Source organism: Euleptes europaea, chromosome 7 (genome assembly GCF_029931775.1).
Source record: "Euleptes europaea isolate rEulEur1 chromosome 7, rEulEur1.hap1, whole genome shotgun sequence".
NCBI classification, from domain to species: Eukaryota; Metazoa; Chordata; class Lepidosauria; order Squamata; family Sphaerodactylidae; genus Euleptes; species Euleptes europaea.
Genome location: NC_079318.1, coordinates 50,833,819 through 50,854,968, shown reverse-complemented (window position 1 = coordinate 50,854,968; position 21,150 = coordinate 50,833,819). Strand labels below are relative to the sequence as shown.

The window sequence follows — 21,150 nt, the reverse complement described above, 5'->3', positions numbered from 1 at the left end:
TAAGGCCAGCCAGTCAACAGCTGCTCCTCAGAACGCCTGTGATGTGCCTTGAACCCACTTTTTGGATTCTTTGCTTATCTTGTGTAGTCCTGACTCTTGGAAAATCCTGTTTATTGGCTTCTTTCCTGCTATTTTGTCCTTTTCTCTATGGCCAAGTTATGCTATGCAGGTCCCAGTTTGCTCTCTCACATGTGAATCTGTGTTATTATCTCCTCATAGCAGACAGGAGAGGAACTGGGCAGAGCAATCCCGAGTGGGAGGGTAGTTAGGGATGCCTGGGGACGTTGCCGCCGTGCTGCCTCCTGAGAGGCTTCCAGCCTGAAATAAAAAAGAAAAGTGGTGATGTGCACAAAACCCCATGAAACTCTTCCACTGAGTTTTGCATAGGGTTGCCAGGTCCTTCTTTGCCACCTGTGGGAGACTTTTGGGGTGGAGCCTGAGGAGGGTGGGGTTTGAGGAGGGGAGGGACTTCAATGCCATAGAGTTCAATGCCAAAACGGCCATTTTCTCCAGGTGATCTGATCTCTATCGGCTGGAGATTAGTTGAATTAGCAGGAGATCTCCTGCTACTACCTGGCAGTTGGCAACCCTAGTTGTGCAGGACTATGCTAGCTATTTTGCAGGTGCAAGTACCCATCTGCAAAAAGGAGCGTTCACAGGCTGAAAGGATTTGGAAGCTGACTAAAGTCAGCTCCACCCCCGGGAACGCCCCCATCCACACCATCATGAGGCCTTGCACCAGAAAAATGTTGCCAAGGAGGCAGCACCAGCTCCTGAGGCTCTTCGTCTTTTTCTTCTGCCTTCAACTTTTCCAGTGACTCTCGTCTTCTCATAATATGACCAAAGTACAATAGCCTCAGTTTAGTCATTTTAGCTTCTAGGGACAATTCAAGCTTGATTTGATCTAGAACCCACTGGTTTGTCTTTTTGGTGGTCCATAATATCTGTAAAATTCTCCTCCAACACCACATTTCAAAGGCTTTATGGCTGTCATTCCTAGTCTCAATCTCTTTCTGATTTCTTGGTTGCAGTCTCCCTTTTGTTTGATTATGTTTACATGTTACAAAAATCAATGGTGACTCTTTGCTAAGCAGTTACAGATAGATCAGAAAAGAATTTAGAAAAGAAGAATCTTAAGCACATTTAAATAATTATAATTTCCTTTCATGAATTCCAAATCTATTTTCCCCAGTAACATGAGTCTTACAGTATTCTAAGACTGCTTCAGCTGAGGGTTTTTTTTTTTTTTTTTTTTGCACTTTGGTGTTCAAACTGGAGATTTTTTTGGGGGGGAGCATCTGTTCCAATCATCCTTTCCCCATTATCAGCACACTTTTTCCTGAACCTGCTTTGCTACAAACATTTTGGAAAGAGTGTAGTCCAAGCATGTAATCATGTCAGCTTGACAGAAAAGAACATGTTTTCAAAGGTCCCACATTCTGTCAGTCTCTCACAACTGCCATTTCCCCCATCCTTCGACTAGAATGCTTTTTTTTTAAAAAAATTATAATTGCTATAGAGTTATAATGCTATAACACTATACCATTTACTGATTTCTAAAAAGCCCTTTGGAGCATGGCAGGTGAAAAGTGCAAGGGGGGAATGATGGCTGACAGAACAAAGTGTGTAGAAAACTTCCATGTGGATGATTCATTGCCTATGGGCATGCCTCTGTATTTGTAGTGAATGTGAAACAGAGAATCAGCTACGTGTGGATGCAACATAAACACACACACACACACACACACACAATTTTATCATCATCATGGTTAGGGATTTACCCTCCCCACATATAATTGGGATGGGAGTACCCTCCAACATTTAAAGTTTGGGTCCTATCATCATTTTTTTAAAATTTTATCATAATATATATTTAACAACATTAACATATGAGAAGACAAGGGTCACTGGAAAAGACAATCATGCTAGGGAAAGTTGAAGGCAGCAGGAAAAGAGGAAGACCCAACAAGAGATGGATTGACTCTATAAAGGAAGCCACCGCCCTCAATTTGCAGATCTGAGCAAGGTTGTTAAGGATAGGACACTTTGGAGGACATTGATTCATAGGGTCGCCATGAGTTGCAACTGACTTGATGGCACTTAACACACACACAACATTGGAGAAATGTAATGATATTATTAAATATACAGCGAAGCTATTTTTAATATTGAATCAATATGTAGCATAATTCAGTCTAAAAGATTCAGTGGAATATATGCATTTCTCCAAATTACATTTCTTAGAGAGTGAATTATGGCCTTTTGGCACCCATTCATTTTTATGCTTTTTATTTTTCCACACAAAGCATTATTTTCAAAGTAAGTTTTAAAAAAAACCTACCAAAACAGCCACCTTATACGATATAATTCACTGCCAGATAATCAATCAGTAGTGTAATGCATTAGTAAGTAATCAAACACTGGCCCTCAAATGCATTGCTAGAAGAAAGTCACTTTATGGACATGGGGCAGGTATGCTCATTTGTCATGATTTTGGCTCTGCACTAAAGCAAAGAAGAAAGCTTGTAAGACACTGACTTCTTCTTTTTTAATTACTTGTTTCAGAACATGCCAAGGAAGATGAAACAAAGAACCAGTGTGCCTGCACAACAGATTTGAAGGGCTGATGGAGTTAACAAGCTGAATAAATTAATACAGTAATTAACTAACTAGACTATATAATCAGTGTGACCTGTAATGATGGCTCCTAGGAGGCCAACTTTTCATTGCAAAACCATTGTGGTAAAGCTGCAGAGAAGTCAGCTTTTCAGATCACTAATTTTTAGTAACTTTTACTGTGAAGCTATAAATGAAAATAGGAACGGTATAAAGAAACAATGGCATAAATGTCCACCTACGTAATGTAACCCAGATAAAATATAGCTTTTGCCAAAAATGGTCCTCAAAGGCAAAATGTCCAATTATAACCGTAACATGGTTAATTTGGCTTTAATTCTGTGCTTAACCATAGCCTTATCTTATAGAATGATTAGAGAGGATCTTTTTGGGAGTGGGTACATTGCTCCAGTATAACCCATATCAGCTAGCCTGGATCTGGAGGGACTTAAGGAAAGAAGCCCCCTCTAGTGTAGTGTGACAGGTGGGGAATCAGGCAAGGGCTTTCTCAGCTGCTGCCCTGTGCTGTGGAACTTCCTCCTTCAGGATGAACATAAGAAGATAAGAAAAGCCCTGCTGGATCAGACCAAGGCCCATCAAGCCCAGCAGTCTGTTCACACAGTGGCCAACCAGGTGCTTCTAGCAAGCCCACAAACAAGACAACTGCAGCAGCAAAATCATGCCTGTGTTCCACAGCACCTAATATATTCGGCATGCTCCTCTGATCCCGGAGTGAATAGGTATGCATCATGACTAGTATCCATTATAAATAGTAGCCATGAATACCCCTTTCCTCCATGAACATGTCTACTCCCCTCTTAAAGCCTTCCAAGTTGGCAACCATCACCACATCCTGGGGCAGGGAGTTCCACAATTTAACGATGTGTTGTGTGAAGAAATAATTCCTTTTATCAGTTTTGAATCTCTCACCCTCCAGCTGCAGCAGGTGACCCCGCGTTCTAGTATTATGAGAGAGGAGGAAAAGCTTCTCCCTGTCAACCCTCTCCATTCCGTGCATAATTTTATAGACCTCTATCATGTCTCCCCTTAAGCGCCTTCTTTCCAAGCTAAACATCCCTAAGCATTTTAATCACTCCTCATAGGCAGTTGCTCTAGTCCCCTGATCATTTTGGTTGCTCTTTTCTGCACTTTCTCAAGCTCTGCAATATCCTTTTTTAGGTGTGGTGACCAGAACTGTACACAGTATTCCAAGTGTGGTCTCACCATAGATCAAGGGCAGTATAATATCAGCAGTTTTATTCTCTGTTCCTCGTCTAATTATGGCCAGCATGGAATTTGCCTCGATGACACCCCAAGATCCCTTTCTAGGTCTGTCGCTGCCAGCACAGATCCCATCAGTGTATATGTGAAGTTGGGATTTTTTGCCCCAATATGCATCACTTTACACTTGCTCACATTGAATCTCATTTGCCATTTTAATGCCCATTCTTCCAGTTTGGAGAGATCCTTTTGGATTCACAGTCCGATTTTGTTTTAACTACCCTAAATAATTTGGTGTCATCTGCAAACTTGGCCACTTCACTGTTCACCCCCAACTCCAGGTCACCGATAAACAGGTTGAAAAGCACCAGTCCCAACACAGATCTATGAGGGACCCCACTGTTCACATTCCTCCACTGGGAGAACTGACCATTGATTTAGAACAGGATGTACATTTGGCCACATTGCTATTAGACTTCGGGTGTGGGAGTCAGGAGACTAAGTGGGTAATGCATCAGAAAGTTTCTGTTCAAAACCCTGTGGTTCAAACCAAACAAAAAAAGAAACATTCCTTAGGAAAGGTGGTGACCCCCATGCCTACGATCTTGGCTACTACAGCGAGACAGAGCTTTGAGATCCAGTACAAGGGTTTGGAAGTAGTGTGGGGGAATGAGTAAACAGATATATTTCAGTGGCACGTGTTTCTTAGTATCCACTTTGATTCTAGTTTGATTTGGAAATCCCATCAATCTCTGAATGAGGTGTCTACTTAAATTTAGCCTGGAATAAATAGTCTAATTATGTAATGGGTGCTCAAGTCAAATAAAATGTGGCTAGATGACTGATTATTCATTTCTTATGCTCGCCTCTGCGAACTCACCCTCTTTTTTGGTAACCAAGGTAATCCATTCTGAAGTACTGCTGCCAACTGAATTGTAGGACACGACTCTCAGGGAGTATGTCGTGTAAGGCTGTAGATCACTCACGTTGGAACTCTGGCCATTTCCTGTGTACTTCACTTCAATAGGACCAGGTTTACAAGTCCTTTCTATTCGCTGTAAATGGGGAGGGCAGGACATATACATGTGGAGTTCATACCTGGAAGAAAAGATGGAAGCCTTCCTGAGTGACTATTACCTAGTAAATACAAGTTATTTTGTTTCTAACCCGTACCTTGTTGGATCTTTACCTCCAATTTAATTGCTGCAGAGTTCTAAAATCTTCATTTATAATTCTAGTTCTATGCCCACAAATTTATTTATTTATTTATTTATTTCAGTTTATAGCCCTCCCTCCCCAGCCGAAGCCAGGCTCAGTGCAGGTAACAACCATAAAATCAGACAAAACTTCAGTATAAATATGTCAATAAAAAAAGTTAAAAACAATAAAAATGTACTACCATAATCTTATATCTAAAGATGGCGCACAATACCATAAGCACTCGTTGAAAGGATGTCAGCAGGCAGGACCCCCTCAAAGCAATGCCAATGCAAAGTTGATGAAAAAACGAGAGGGAGGGAATATGGAGGCCAGCACAGATATCACCTCCGGCTGCCCTCAATTGTAGGCCTGGAGGAATACCTCTGTCTTGCAGGCCCTGTGAAACTCTTTAAGGGGCCGTGGCTCGGTGGTAGTGCAACTGCTTGGCATGCAGAAGGTCCCAGATTCAATCCCCAGGATCTCCAGTTAAAGGGACTAGGCAAAGAGGTGATGTGAAAGACCTCTGTTTTAGACCCTGGCTGCTGCCAGTCTGAGTAGACAATACTGACTTTGATGGACCAAGGGTCGGATTCAGTATAAGGTAGCTTCATGTGTTCATGTGACGTTACTAGGCAGAGCATTCCACCAGGCCAGAGCCAGGGCCAAATAATTACAACTGAAATTTATATTACGTGACCAGTTACCTTTCTCAGTGCAGACCCATCCCAAGTGGCTGTCTATCCACACAGGTCCACTGAAAACAATTATGTCTGTACACATACAGCTAAATAATAATCTTTCAAACTCCTACGCACTTGTTCCTATGGGTTGGATCCTACCAGCTTTTCCACTAGGGCAAGATAGAGAAGAGGCAATCCTGTTCAATTCTCTTCCTCAGTACATCACATGTGGCCTTTTGTCCACATGGGTCCCATGAATCGAAGGGATAAAAGGGGGTCCCTTCTTTCTCTTGCGCTAGCAGAAAGCTACAACTGAAAGTTTTGTGAACCAGCATCAAAAACATAGGCACTAAACTTTCACAAGTTTTTTGGGGGAAATTCCTAAGTACTAGCATCAAATTCCTAAATTTTGTACATACATGGGGTTATTTTGTAAGGAAAAAATAATATTTCTACCTTTCTTAAATTATTAATATTAATTCCTGATTTGTCTAATACAATTAAAATTCAGTGGCATTGACAGCATACACTGAAAATTGTTGGTATCTTTACTAGAGATGGACAAAAAACCCCGCAAAAAATAAAAGGATCTTGATCAGCTCTTCTATAATTTTAAAAACTTGAACTTGCTCCTTTAATATCAGAGTTAAAGCAAGCATATTAGAAAATAAACCTGATAGTCATCTCCATTAGTTTCAACAAGAAGTTCATTTCTGGGTGTAAACCCCTCACTCAAGAGATCCTCACTCAAGGGATCCACCCCTTCCAAATTTTAAGGAGATAACAGATAACATCCCTGTTTTATAAGCAATTAATTTTTTCACTTGTAGGTTGGGCACAAAAAACCATGAATTGGTGTGGGAGTGAGATTTTCCCTCTTTCCCTGAGACCCTTAAGAAAGATGATGCAAGATCCTAGGGATTCTTTAGGAAGTAGATGATAGCAGTAAACCACGTCTCCCTCCCATATCTTGCCTTATGACAGTCTACCTATTTCAGCATTGCCTTTTCTTCCCAATTGACTTCTGGTAATGGATCCCAGCAAGTGAAGTACAGTGAGGTAAAGTGGCAGGTAGCTCTCCTTGCACACCTGTCACAGTTTTGTCTAAACATTAGACACACATGATTTGTCAGCCCAGTCCAGCAGCCAGGATTGCATGAAGGAGTCCTGCTGTGAGGCTGGTGGGGGCTGATGATGCATTTTTTTAAAAAGCACCACAGCCAATTATAAAGCAGTGTTTTCAGGGGGAGGGACTTGCACATAGTTCAGAAGATCCACATTTTCATCAGAATGCACGGCCACAAGATACTCTAGAATTTCTTCAGGGCAAAAAGCCCCTGTGCATAGTGTTTTGAGACTCTGAGAATTTGACTGGAAATACTGCACAGTTAGAGAGCAGTAGATTCAGCAGAAACAGACCATTCATAAAAGGCCAAAGTAAAACATAATCAAAACATAAAACACAAAATATGAATGTCATTAACAATAGAAAACCCAGCATTAAAAATCTAGTCAAATTTTTAATTTTAATACACCAACAACAAAAACACCCCAAAATGAAAACCCAGCATAAAACATTTACCAGCTTAAAAGAAATCTCATAAAACAACTGCATATTAAATAGAATAGAGCCAGTTGAAATCAATTATACATTCCAGTTAAGATACGTTTTATTATTGCTTTAGTATCACCATTCTTAGTTATCTTTCTAACATTACCTTCGAACAATGCCATTGGGTTCCTGCGGTTTATCCCATTTAAAAGAAGCATTCCTTGAGGTCACACTATGTACATAGGGAGGTGGCTGTAGTGAAGGTGGAGCTGGCTGAGTGGTGAGTTCTGCCACAGGTCCTTTGCTGCAGCAATTGAAACAGGTGCAGGCCTCTACTCCAACAGAATAGGTAGTAAATGGCTTAAGTCCATGGATTGTTTGCTGGGTGGCAGTCCCCTCAGACAACTGATAAGAAAGAACACAACATATCACGTTGGAAATAGAAAAACAGCTCAATGAAGCAGTCTCTGGGCCTAGAATCCTTAGGAGGATAAACTGTGGTAAAGTATTCTACCATTTTCAGCTAATGTCCAGTTAAGTAGGCTAAACAGCCTTCAGCTTAGGGAAGCACGTTTTTTTTGGAGGGTGAAAAACCTGTCTCCATCTAATAAACTGTATGAAAAATCTGCATGGAGAGTAAAACTATGGAAAATCCCGTTCAATCTTGCTTGACATCAATTACCAGCTACATGGAATCTCATACTGAGCTTTTATACAATAGCTAACACAAAAATCTTTGATCATACTAGGTATCTTAATTAATGTCCATTCAAAAATAATGTTCCCCCCCTTAAAGAGACAGAACATATTTTGGGGGAAATCTACAAATTACTGTTCAAATTTGAAACAGAACAAGAGCAAGTTAAAGTATGCATGATTAAATGGATGGAAATTTTTAAAAAAGAGATAACAATTCAGCAATGGGAAGACTATGGACTAAGTCAATTAAATTTACTGCCAGTAATAATCTGAGAGAAAACTGGTACAAACAATTCTTCAGATGGTATATCACACCAATGGATATTAAAAAGATAGATAAAACATATGCTTGCCGCTGCTGGAAATGCAAAGATAGACGGAACCTACTTTCATTTGTGGTGGACTTGTAAAAAGGTGAGAAAATATTGGATACAGATTCATCAAGAAATGCAAAAGATTCTTAAGATCAAATTTCCAATGAATCCAGAAATTATGTTACTGGGGATAGAACCAGAGAATTTGGAAAACAATCATAGAGAACTTTTTGGATATCTTACGACTGCGACAAGGATAGTATTGGCAGCATCACGGAAACAAGAGACTGTTCCGGACTTAGAAAAGTGGCAACAAAAAATGGAAGAATTTGCGGTGATGGCCAGACTAACCAACATTCTGAAAGGAAGAACGATTGATGACTCACAGAAGAAATGGGAATGCTATTTTGAATATGCTAACTGGAAAGTGTAGAATAAAAATTTAACAGAGATAGAAAATAATAGTCATATATTTTGAACAAGTTATAGATGAAGATAAATTTAGAGCATAAACGTAGACAAGTTCAGTAATGTTTAAGTAAATATCATAATAATAGAACAATGTTTATGTAAACTGATTCCTGAAGTAAGCGCAAAATGTATGAATGGAAGTGTATGTATATGTTTGTTTGTTATCTTTTCTTTTGAAAATGTTAATAAAAAATCTTTTTTAAAAAATAATAATGATCCCCTCATCCTTTCCTCATACTACTATAAAATTACCTTCCCTGGTATCAAAATTCAACACCACTAGAGAAAGAACAGGTTTTCTTTAGATTATTCAACAGCAAAAACTACTAGTTGGATAATATTAATAGATTTAATTGTGTTGTGTTAAGTGCCATCAAGATGCTTCCCATTTATGGAGACTCTATGAATGAATTACTTCAAAAATATCCTATAATTAAGCCTTGCTCAGGTCTTGCAATGGAGGGCCATGGCTTCCTTTATTGAATCAATCCATCTCATGCTGGGTTTTCCTCTTTTCCTGCTGCCTTCAGGTTTTCCTAGCATTATTGTCTCTTCCACTGATTCTTGATTTCTCATAATGTGACCAAAGTACAATAGCATCAGTTTAGTCATTTGCACTTCTATGGAGAATTTGGGCTTGATTTTATCTAGAACCCACTATTTGTCTTTTTGGTGGTCCACGATATTTGTAAAGTTCTCCTCAAATACCACATTTCAAAGGAATCAACTCTCTTCCTGTCAGTTTTCTTCATTGTCTAACTTTGACACCCAAACATAGTAACAGGGACAAGAGTGGTATGAATTATCTTGATCATGGTCATCAGCAACACATCCTTACACTGAAGAATCTTTTCTAGCTCCTTCATAGCTGCCATCCCCTGTCTCAATCTCCTTCTCACTTCTCGGTTGCAGTCTTCCTTTTGGTTGATGGAATAGAAAATCATTAACAATTTCAATGTCTTCATTGTCAATCTTCAAGTTGTATAATTCCTCACTGACATCCCAGGGGGCATTCCCGGGGTGTTCCTGGGGCAGAGCCGCCCTTAGGCGGTCTCCTAACCCCCTTTCAGGCTGGGAACATGCCCCTTGCCCTTACTTGCACTTATGTCACCTTTTCAGGTGGTGTAGCCCCATGGAACACTATGGAGCAGTTCCACAGGGCTTGCAAGTAAGTGTAGCTTTCTGCCTTTGAGGCCCCCAAAATCCTCCTTTGGAGGTGGCATTGCTGCACTGCCTCCAGCCACCAGCACAGCCCCTCCCCTCAGGAATAGGCTGCCCATGATGGAAATATGACCAAACCAGTAAAACTCAACTTTGCTCCATCTTTCCATGTTTTCATTAACCGTTTGGAGGATTCCTGCATAATTCATCTTTACTAAATAAGGTAAATACCTTGTGTTTTTTAAAGACAAGGATTACACAGTAAATGGTGTTTTATTTATTTTCAGATACATTTCTTTAAAATACTATTTTATACATTTTTATCTATACCTGACATAGAGAAAATAATTCTAATTCATCTCTGCTAATAGCGTAAATAAAGCCATGATATATACCACTAATTGTGACAATTTACAAAGAGAACCTAAAGACTGTTATAAAGGGAGTATAATGCTCTCAGCATAAAGGTTAATTTTAATCTAATCCACATGTTCCAATACCAGATTGATCTCCATGTATTTAATTAATTGACCTAAAAGTGAACAGCTGACATGAACACAAAAAGTGATTAGAAAAATTCTTGCTTTCCCCCCCATTTCCAAGCCAAAGAGTTTGCAAACTGTGAGTCTACCAGAATCTTTGCTATGGGTTTTGTGTAAATAGTTTGTATGCAGAAGGTAATAATAGCATTAATTCCAAAGATTTCATTATTTTTAAACAGATAGGATCATTCTATCCTATCAAAGGCCTTTTCAGCATCCAAAAATAGTAACAGAGTTTCACTGATGTGAAAATTGTTCTACCGTTGTTCCAGAATTCTTCTTCTTCATTGTACTATCTCACTCTTTGCAATGTGCAGAATATCTCTTTGGTTTGCTTCCAGTGTGGTTTCATAAAATCAGGCAACCCAAGCATGCTTTGTGGAGGAGATGTATTTTTCTAGACAACAGTCAGCTATGCAAGTATAATGGACCCTTAAGTAGATCACCAATTGGCTGGGCCACATGAAGGGATTATTTGATTCTGAAGTAGATTTTTGCATCCAGATAACTGAATTCAATGGTTTGTAGAGAGATTTTTCATCCAGAACCAGGGATAAAATAGGACCAATATAAAAATGCAACCATAATATCAAACTCTAAAATACAAAATTATTGTTTTCACCAAATCTGTCCTTTCAAGTTGTTTTCAAACCATGTACCTATTAAATCTCCCCTTCTGCATTATTTTCCAGTCCCACACAATTCCTATGATAGCACAAAAGTTCTGTCATCAGTATACAATACATTATGTGAATTCATCAAGAATATTAAGAATGCTGAACAACTATACCCATTTCTTACATGTGCTAATGTATGTAAAGTGTGAACTGTAATTGAAAAAAATGACTAAAAAATATTTTGAAAGAATAATTTTAAATCACACATTTTATTGGGTCAAAGACAAATTGATCAGTGCATATTTTATTTATTCATTTAAAACATTTATATGCTGCCTTTCCACCCAAATAGGGTCCCCAAGGCTGTAAACATCAAGGTGTTAATACATTTAAAACATTAAAACTGCATTTAAAATGCATACATAAATATGTAATAATACAATAAAAATATATAGCTATAAAAACAAACACGCACAGTACTCACCACCACATCATTCCCTTTAGTATTTTTGGAAAATAGCCTATAGAGACTGACTATTCCATTTGGCTTAAGTGGAGGGCTGATGTTCACCACAGCTAAAGTCGAAGCTACTGTACCAAACTGAGGTGCATGAAGGCCTTGAGGAGGGGCTGGGCCTGTCCTACATTGGGTCCAACTGCTAGCAGCTCGGCCGGCAGAGTTAACTGACCAAACCTGAAAAATGCAAATAAAAAGAGCTATATTCAAGCTGTGAAATTATCAGAAAACTCTACACTGTCTGTCAAAAAGATATACATATTTGCATAATTTCAGTCTAACTGACATTGTGGCATTGTTTTCCTCAGAGACGGAATTGGTGTGTTCATCTTAATGTTTCCACAAAACTCTAACATGTGACAGTTAAGTGGCATATTGATAGGGCTGCCAGGTCCCTCTTCACTACCAATGGGAGGTTTTGGGGGCGGAGGCTGAGGAGGGTGGGGTTTGGGGAGGGGACTTCAATGCCATAAAGCCCAATTGCCAAAGCAGCCATTTTCTCCAGGTGAACTGATCTCTATTGGCTGGAGATCAGTTGTAATAGCAGGAGATCTCCAGCTAGTACCTGGGGGGTTGGCAACCCTACATATTGAAGGGGATTAGAATATCCAATTAGAATGAGTCAAAGCTCTGAAAATGGCAGGTCAAGATTGACCTATATCTATCAAGTGCCACTGCAGAGCTTTTGATAATTACGTGTCCATTCAGTTCTCTAGCACAAAGGGTGCCTGTTCTATTTTCTGTCGAGAGGTTTGAAGCTAGAATAAACAGTGCAGAAGGGTAACAACAACATCACTGAACTATAGGAAGAGAAGCCATATGTATACTGGACACCAGTCTCCCCCTTGACTTTCTCCACTCCTGGATTCTTTCATTAACAACCTTCTAATACACAGAAGACAGTGTTATAGCAAGCAGACTCCATCTTAGTCAGGCCAAAGACCTTTAATTAACCCTTCAGGTGAAATCAGATAACCGCGGTCTTGTGATGAGGTAGCCAGGAAACTGTGCATTGTGTCTGCCTGAGGGCTTATTTTGTGACTCATGAGGTCCCCTTAAATCCAGCCCGAGTAACCAGTGCTTGTTTAGCAAATATCCAAAAGAACAGATAGGACAACCAAGCAGCCTTCCTGAGTTAACCAGCAAAGATAGGATAATATTCTGTCACAAATTAGCACAGCCACCAGACCAGTTCTTGATGAGTAACTCCTGACTGCCTGTGTTATATTTCACCTCACTATTAGAACAATTCCATTTCTTCTGTGTTTGTCATTCTCTGAGTAAAACAGTAATTTTCTGACCGAAAGTGTCCTATTCCTAATCCATTCCACTTTCGTTCACTCACTCCCAGGATTGAAAAATACCTTCTAACTGAGATACCTTGTAATGATACTCAAACGTATCTCTATTTTTCTATAGGTCCAGGTGGAGCGGCGAAGCTCTTGAATGGATGTTTGGAATCAGTAATGGACTGGAAGAAGTTAAATAAACTTAAACCCAATCCAAATTGATGGTGGGGACCTGGTAGACAGGCAGGGAGAAAAATTCCTGTTGTTACTGAGCAACACTCTCACTGAAGGATCATGTTTGCAACCTGGGAGCGATAGATGACAGATAAGGCTTTGCTTTTGGATTCTCAAATAGTGACTATGTGGAGGGGGGATCAACAATTTCACATTAACTTTTCACAGCATGTGAAGGCCTTTCCAAATACAGCCAGTATATAACACCTTGAGGCTGGGTAGAAGGGAAAAAATCTTGGCAGATGAAGAAAAACATTTTGACATAGGACTTAGGCAGATGAACTCAGTTTTCACACAGCCAAAGAAGCTAGAAGGTGGCCATTTTAAGTATTATAATCTTAAATCATGTAGGTATGTAAAAATGATAACCAGCAGAAGTCAATAGGTAAACAGCATAACTCTTTCAGTACTGGAATTATGTTTTTAGTACATCACCATTACTGATGTCTGGGAGAGTTCTGTAGTATGTTCTAAGTGAAGTTGAATTTGAAGAATATCTGAAACCTTCAGTTGGTACAAAATGCTGCTACCCATATTTCGGTTGGTATAACATCTTACATCAGTTTTACAACTCCACTGGCTTCCAAGCCCAATTTAAAATGCTGTTTTAAAAGTAGGGCTGTCAAAAAAAAAAAAATTCGGTACAGTTCGGATTCGGCCGAATTTGGCCCTTGTGGGTTCGGTACGTGCCGAAGTCCGAACTCCCCCACTTCGGATCCGTTCAATTCGGCGGGAATTCAAAGTTCGGGAAAAAATTCGGCCGAATAAAGCCATTAAAAACACAATCGCGCCTTTTCGCGGCTCTGGAGGGGCATTTTTGGGGTTAGAGGTCCCAAAGTTTCGGCAGAGCTTCAAAGAACGTTTATTGAAAGACTCCCAAGTTTTGTAAAGATTGGGTCGGGGGGGCTGAGATATGGGCCCTGAAAGGGGTCCCCCCACCCTTAATGTGCATCTCTCAGCAGAGCTTGCCGCCCACGCACAAAGCTCCCAACCCCGACAACAGCTGAGAAATTTGCAAAACAACACAACCTTGTTAAACAACACCTTTGCAACACACAACTGAAACCTCCCCCCTCAAACCAGGGAGCGAGAGACTCGAGGGGGAACACACACCCCAGGCAGAACCGACGAAAGCCCCCTTTGGCTTCCCCCCCACCCACAGAAACTGCTAACTCCCCACACACACACAGACTCTGCTTTCCCCCCCACACACAAACATACACAGGAGAAAAATTATAGATTAAAGCCCCCAAAGGGGTCTTACTGTGGCTGTCTTCTGTTCCATCAAGAGGGGCTGAAGAGGACTTGTAATCCAAGATGATTCCAATTAGGCACGGAACGTTTTGCTCTGGAGATGCACAGGATCGGCTGATCCAGTCATCCCAATAGGGAAAAGGGGAAAGGGGAAAGGGGAAAGCCCATATCTCGGGACCCCCTGACCCAATGTTCACAAAACTTGGGGGGTATCTTAAGAACACTGGTCTGAAACTCCGCTGAAAGTTTGGGATCTGCACCCCCAAAAATGCGCCCCCTGCAGCCATGGAAAGAGAAAAGGGGGGAGACGATATTTCTGCCCCCACTGAACCCATCTTTACAAAACTTGGGTAGTATCTTAAGAATAATTGACTGAAGCTATGCTAAAAGTTTGGGGGCTATATCCCCAAAAAAGCGCCCCCTGCAGCCACATAAATGGAAAAAGGGGGGAGGGAAAAAGGGAGAGCCCATATCTCGAGACCCCCTGACCCAATGTTTACAAAACTTGGGGGGTATCTTAAGAACACTGGTCTGAAACTCCGCTCAAAGTTTGGGATCTGTACCCCCAAAAATGCACCCCCTGCAGCCATGGAAAGAAAAAGGGGGGAGCCCATATCTCGGGACCCCCTGACCCAATGTTTACAAAACTTGGGGGATACCTTAAGAAGCTTCATCTGAAGCTCCAGTGAAAGTTTTGTGTCTGTACCCCAAAAAATACACCCCCTGCAGCCACAGAAAGGAGCGAATGTGCACAAGCACCCCCACACACACACACGAGGATTTCGCTCTCTCTCTCTCTCTCTCTGGCCAGGCCGCACATCAGCTGATTCCTCCAGTACTCAATCCTGACTGATTGGCCAGAAGAAGACCCAGCTTGCTCACCGATTGGCCGGGGGAGGAGAATGCTGCTTACTGACGGCCGAATTTGCCGAATTTATTCGCGAACTCGCTGAATTCGGCCCCCCCGGTTCCCCGCCAGTTTTGAGTTCGGTTCCTCCCGAACTAAAAACCACAGAATCAGGGGAAATTCGGCTGATTTTCAGTTCGGGCCGAACCGAATTGACAGCCCTATTTAAAAGCGTTAAATCCCTAAATCATCTGGGCTCAGAGCATGTCAGAGTCTTCTTCCATGAGAACCTTTTAAATTTTATTTTACTTTATGTTTTACCTTTCTTTGTGATTCAAGGTGACTCTCCTCCCTCCCATGGCTACAAGCCTGTGGATATCATCTTTTTTGGGATTGTAAAATTAGCTTCTGCTAGTGCACGGCTAGGGCTGCCAAAGTCCAGATAGGACCTGGAGATCTCCTGCTATTACAACAGATCTCCAGACAACAGAGATCAGTTCTCCTGGATAAAATGGCATCCTTGGAGGGTGGATTCTATGGCATTGTACCCTGCTGAGGTTCCTTCCTTCCCCAAAAACCACTGTCCCCAGGCTCCACCCCAAAAATTTCCAATTATTTCCCCACCCAGACCTGGCAACCCCTAAGCACGGCCTTTTGAATAGCTTCCATGGTTAACAAAGTGCATATGAATCTGCCTTAGGTTTGCCAAACTCCAGGTACTAGCTGGAGATCTCCTGCTATTACAACTGATCTCCAGCTGATAGAGATCAGTTCACCTGGAAAAAATGGTAGCTTTGGTAATTGGACTCCATGGCATTGAAGTCCCTCCCCTCCCCAAACCCCACCCTCCTCAGGCTCCACCCCAAAAACCTCCCGCCGGTGGCAAAGAAGGACCTGGCAACCCTAAGCTGCCTTCTACTGCATCAAATCAATGGTTCATCTAGCTCAGTATTGTCTGTTATGACTGCAATGACTCTGCCAGTTTCTGTTCTAGGATTCCAGTATCCAGATACCCAATATGCTAGACCTAGTCCTGATTAAAAGCTGCTCAAACAGAGCAAGATCCTTTAACTTGAAAATTCCAGAGACAGAACTGTTGACTTTCTGGCTTCAAAGCATGTGCCCTACCACTGTGCCACAACCTCTTGCCATCTCTCAGGAAGCCCCCATGGCTTGCCTCTTTTAATTAAAGCACTGGCAGGTTTTGAGTCCCTGACCTGGATGGCCCAAGCTAGCCTGATCTCATCAGATCTCAGATGCTAAGCAGGGTCAGCCCTGGTTAGTATTTGGATGGGAGACCAACCAAGGAATACCAGGGTTGCTGTGCAGAGGAAGGCAATGGCAAACCACCTCTGTTAGTCTCTCGCCTTGAAAGCCCTACTGGGTCTCCACAAGTTGGCTGCGACTTGACAGCACTTTACATGCACACAGGGTTTTTTAAGGCAGACCTCTTATTAACTGCTGCTCATAGGTCTGCTGTTTGTTTTGTGGGCTTTACAGAAGTTTATGTTTGTTTTAAATGATTATAAATTGTGCTGCTTTAAAGTTATAAAAAGGTAAAGGTAAAGGTCCCCTGTGCAAGCACCGGGTCATTCCTGACCCATGGGGTGACATCACATCCCGACGTTTACTAGGCAGACTTTGTTTATGGGGTGGTTTGCCAGTGCCTTCCCCAGTCATCTTCCCTTTACCCCCAGCAAGCTGGGTACTCATTTTCCCGACCTCGGAAGGATGGAAGGCTGAACCACCTAGAAAACTGGTATTGACAGATGGCATACAAATCTACAAAATAAAAAAGTGGAACCACCTTATCATCGATGTTCAATTTATTTCTATTCAGTTGGTGAGACAAAGCTTTAGCTACTGAATGCAACATTGTTTTCAAAGGGCATCAGTGTGTTAATGGAATTAATGCAACAGTTCACCTAGTAACATTAACTTATTACTGAATATAAAAACATTCTCTTGAAAAGAGCACTTAAGGTAGCATCTCTTCTATTATTCATATTGGTTTTTGCCAGCACATTCATTTTGTTATATCACTACAAACAAGTGTGGGCTTCAGTGCTAGGATTCCATGATACAGCTGCAAGAACTGGGCCTGATTAAAAACTGCTAATCTCTGTGAACTGTGCCCACTGATTTTGTTTTTGTCAGCTTCCCAAAACCAGGTGATTTGCGCACTATAGAAAACTCAGCACTTATTAAAACACGGTCTCCAACAAATCTGCATGAAAATTAAATTTCACTTTCATCAAGGAGGGAATAAACATATGGAAGGATGTATAATCTTATTTATCAGATACCATTTGTATAATTAAACACGAATAGCATAAAAGGTTGACTGAGGTCATCATTTGCATGAGTAAGTAATTTGTAGAATGTCAGGTACAATAGATGGAGTAGATGGATGTGCGAGAGTATAGGGTTAAATTAGACTCAATAATAACGAAACACACAGTGATCAATCAGAATGATAGATCTAAATGGCAATACAAGAGGACTGTCTGTGTGATTTTTCATATTACGTATTCCTTAGTAAGCTTTCATGTTGAGCGGTTCTCACTGCAGTAAAACATTCTCTTCTGTGATCTTTTCCACTTTTGGGGAAGGCAAAACTTAACATTTCACTTAAAGTGTAAAACAGCTGTAGCCTTCTTTTCTTCTATATCCTGAACACTTCAGGTGAGCTGCAGAAGTTTATAGTGGGAGACACTGTGATCTATATGTTCCCGGATTCAGTTGCAACCCCAGAATCAATGCTACATTACTACTGCATCTCTAAGGTAAAAAGAGCAGCAGCTAGTAAAACCCTGGTGGCATAACATCAGTGATCTATGTAAAGTATTCCTAATAAGTCCCATGAAGTCCAACAAGCCAATTGCCAGAAGAAAACACACTATATCAGTAAAATCTTTGCTATGAATACAGGTGTAGCAATTTAATAACACTTGTTCATTTCAGGGACAATGTTTGCTTTATGAATCGCCTTTTTTGAAGATAAATGTGATTCACATCTGCAAAGACTAAAGATAAAGGATCCGAACAAATAAGACATGCATTAATCCTGTTGCAAATGTTTCCCCCCATCATCTCAATTATGCTCAAATGTCAAGGGTGCTTCTGCACAACTGATTCCCCCAAGGGATGATTACACTAAGTAAAAAATAGGGTACAAGCAGGAACCATCTACCATGTGGGTTGGCAAAATCATTGCTGTTTTTACATTATGACTGTATGACCTGTACTATTGCAATGGTCTTTGGCATCATGATAGCCACAGGCCCTATATAAATTGCAGATGTTATGTACAGTGGTAGGGCAAAATCCTTTAAGTGAAAATATAGCATGTCTCACTCGTTTGCAAGGAAACTCCGGTAAAACCTGGGGGATTTTCTCAGCTACAATTTACCCTAACTCAAATTTGCACTTTCTTGCATTTTTATCAAGTTTTTCTGAGTTTCACTCTTGTCTTAGTGGCTTTTCTACTCTTAGTAGCTTAAAACTCTTTTAAGCACCCTTAAATGCACCCTTGCCAGATCTTGTACATATGATTTTCTCTGTCATTCCTATTACGTGGGAGATTGCTTCTCCATTGCCCTCATGAAGTCAGTTTGTGCATTTATATGACTGCAGAACATCACAGCTGCTAGCTTTCTGCCAATACCAAATCACAGGTTTCCATGCAGAATCCCTGCATCTCCAATTAAAAGGATCTCAAATAGCAGGTGTTGGGAAAGACCTTTCTCTGAGAACCTGGAGAACCACTGCCAGCAAGAGTGGACAGTAAGGAGCTGGATGTACCAGTGGTCCTGTTCAATATGAGGCAGGTTCTTATATTCATAAGAACCCCTAGGAGATTCGTCTGCCTCCTTCTATTGGTGAAGACTTTTTTGTTTTGTTTGGCATACCCCAGTAATGGTTATTGGCCTTCTCCCTGGTTCTCTTGCTGTATGTTTATGTGTTTTAATTGAATCTAATTCTGAAGTGTGCCTTCTGCCTGCTGATACTTAAATCCGCAGATAAGGGGCACACCCACAACAAGTTTTTCGGCAGCCTTAGTAGACCCCCTAGGTCTGCAGAAAAATCTGAAACTTTAAAAAAAAACACCCAGGGGGTTCAATGGCCCCAAAAGTAAATAAAGTGTTCTCTGCTCATGCACAGAGAATGCTTCTACCATTGGTGGCTACCAGCATCCCCACTGGCCCAGAGGCAGCTGCTCTGGATTGGAAGAGATGCTGACAGATGCCTAGAGATTGGGCCTGGTGTGGAAGATGGGTGCCTCGGCTGGTGAGCCTGGAGTGGGCTCACTAGCCAAGATTGAGACTGGGTGGGTGGGTGGGTGGCGGCTGCATCAGTGGGAAAGGCCAGAGGGGAGGCAACCTTGGCGGGCTCAGCAATGGGGGGATGGGATCCCCCATGAGTTCCGCAGGCCCCCCCCCCACTTGTTATTTTATAGTTTTAAATGTTATTTTTAATTGTTCAAAGGTTTTAATGTTTTAATGTTTGCCTCCGTGGGGACCCTGATAGGGCAGAAAGGCAGCATAAAAATGTTTTAAATAAATACATAAATATGAGATAAGAATGCCATACATTGGTCTGTACAGGAGTTGATGGTTCTACATGTTGATGGCATTTTGGTGCATTTGAGCTCTGTGATTTGATTATGCTGGCACAAGGGGAAAAATTTACACAAGCAGCAGTGCAAGCAACCCTTCACACAGCAGAAGGAGAGCAAAATTCCACAGTCCATATTCACTTGCACTGTTGTGATGAACAGAATGTATAAATGCAGACTGGGGAAAAAGAAAGAGTTCATAGAGAGTCCTAATGAGTCAACTTTTACTATGGGAACATTTTCTACTTATTAAGATAAATGCAATGTGAACTCTGCATACATACAGGACATCTGTGGGGCAATTACATTGACTAAAAGACATTTGGATTGAAAATAATGCAGGTTGGATGCAATCTAAAGTAAGAGGTACATGAGCTGAGATCTATGTGATCATATTTATTTTGGAGTCTGAATACACACACAGTCATTGAGCTACCAAAAAAAGCTTACGCCAACCTCCTTTGAGTTTTAATGCTTCATTCATGGACAACGCATAAAGATTTCATTTGAGAATCTTAAAATATTCTTGAAGTGATAGATTCAAAGGGAAAATGGGAACAAAAAGTACTTATGCCTTGAAATCATAGACTATATATTGCCTCTTGTATAATTTAGGCTTACATCATGCTGTGCAGACCCCAAATTCAAAGCCCTGCCAAAATCTCTATCATCATTAGAAGGTGCATAGGCTTAAGAAAGCCATAAGAAGACTCCAGATTCATCTACCCAAGCAGTAATTCAGATGTCTTCATCTTCATTTTCTTGGCCAGTTGCCCAGAGAGCACTTTGAAAGTAGAAAAAGCTCAGTGGAATCCATCTACTTAGAGAGCTAAAGAATTCTAGGCAAAGCAGAAGAAACTCGTTTGGGTGGCTGCAAAATGCACTTTCATAGAACCTGTCCTGCAGACAATGATGGCCACATGACACCAGGTCTAAAAAGGCAGCCAAGTTAATGTTTCAAGTGATTGTGTTACAGGCCATGGCCATAAGATATTGCAGAAGAATAGTCTCTAAATAATCATTCCTTTAGTGACAGCCTTCCAACAGTTTGCAGATTGTAGTCCAGAGAACGTACACGTACTTTTACTATACTCAATGTAGGGGGTAGAGAAGTATGGGTGGGAGAAGCTGCAGCTGTCTTATCTTTCACTACATCCATGGATTCCCCCCCCCCCCATACTTCTAACCCGCCCTCCCCTGGCCAGGCCGGGTTCAGGGTGGGTGACATTAAAATTTTACAATATAACAATAAAACATATAAAACCATAAAACCATCCCTCAATTATTACAAAGATGGTCGCCATATGTATATAGCGCC

General features: G+C 41.1%; 1 protein-coding gene across 1 annotated transcript in view; it reads right to left on the bottom strand.

Annotated features, from left to right (window-relative positions):
- The window catches only part of USH2A (usherin), a 588,113-nt gene that overhangs the window by 13,277 nt on the left and 553,686 nt on the right, over positions 1-21,150 (bottom strand). Inside the window, exons 64-66 of the mRNA XM_056852957.1 lie at positions 11,558-11,767; positions 7,436-7,674; positions 4,718-4,935 (exon numbers count right to left, since the gene is read on the bottom strand). Of these exons, the coding sequence (XP_056708935.1) occupies positions 4,718-4,935; positions 7,436-7,674; positions 11,558-11,767 (667 nt within the window). The remainder of the gene's footprint in view (positions 1-4,717; positions 4,936-7,435; positions 7,675-11,557; positions 11,768-21,150) is intronic.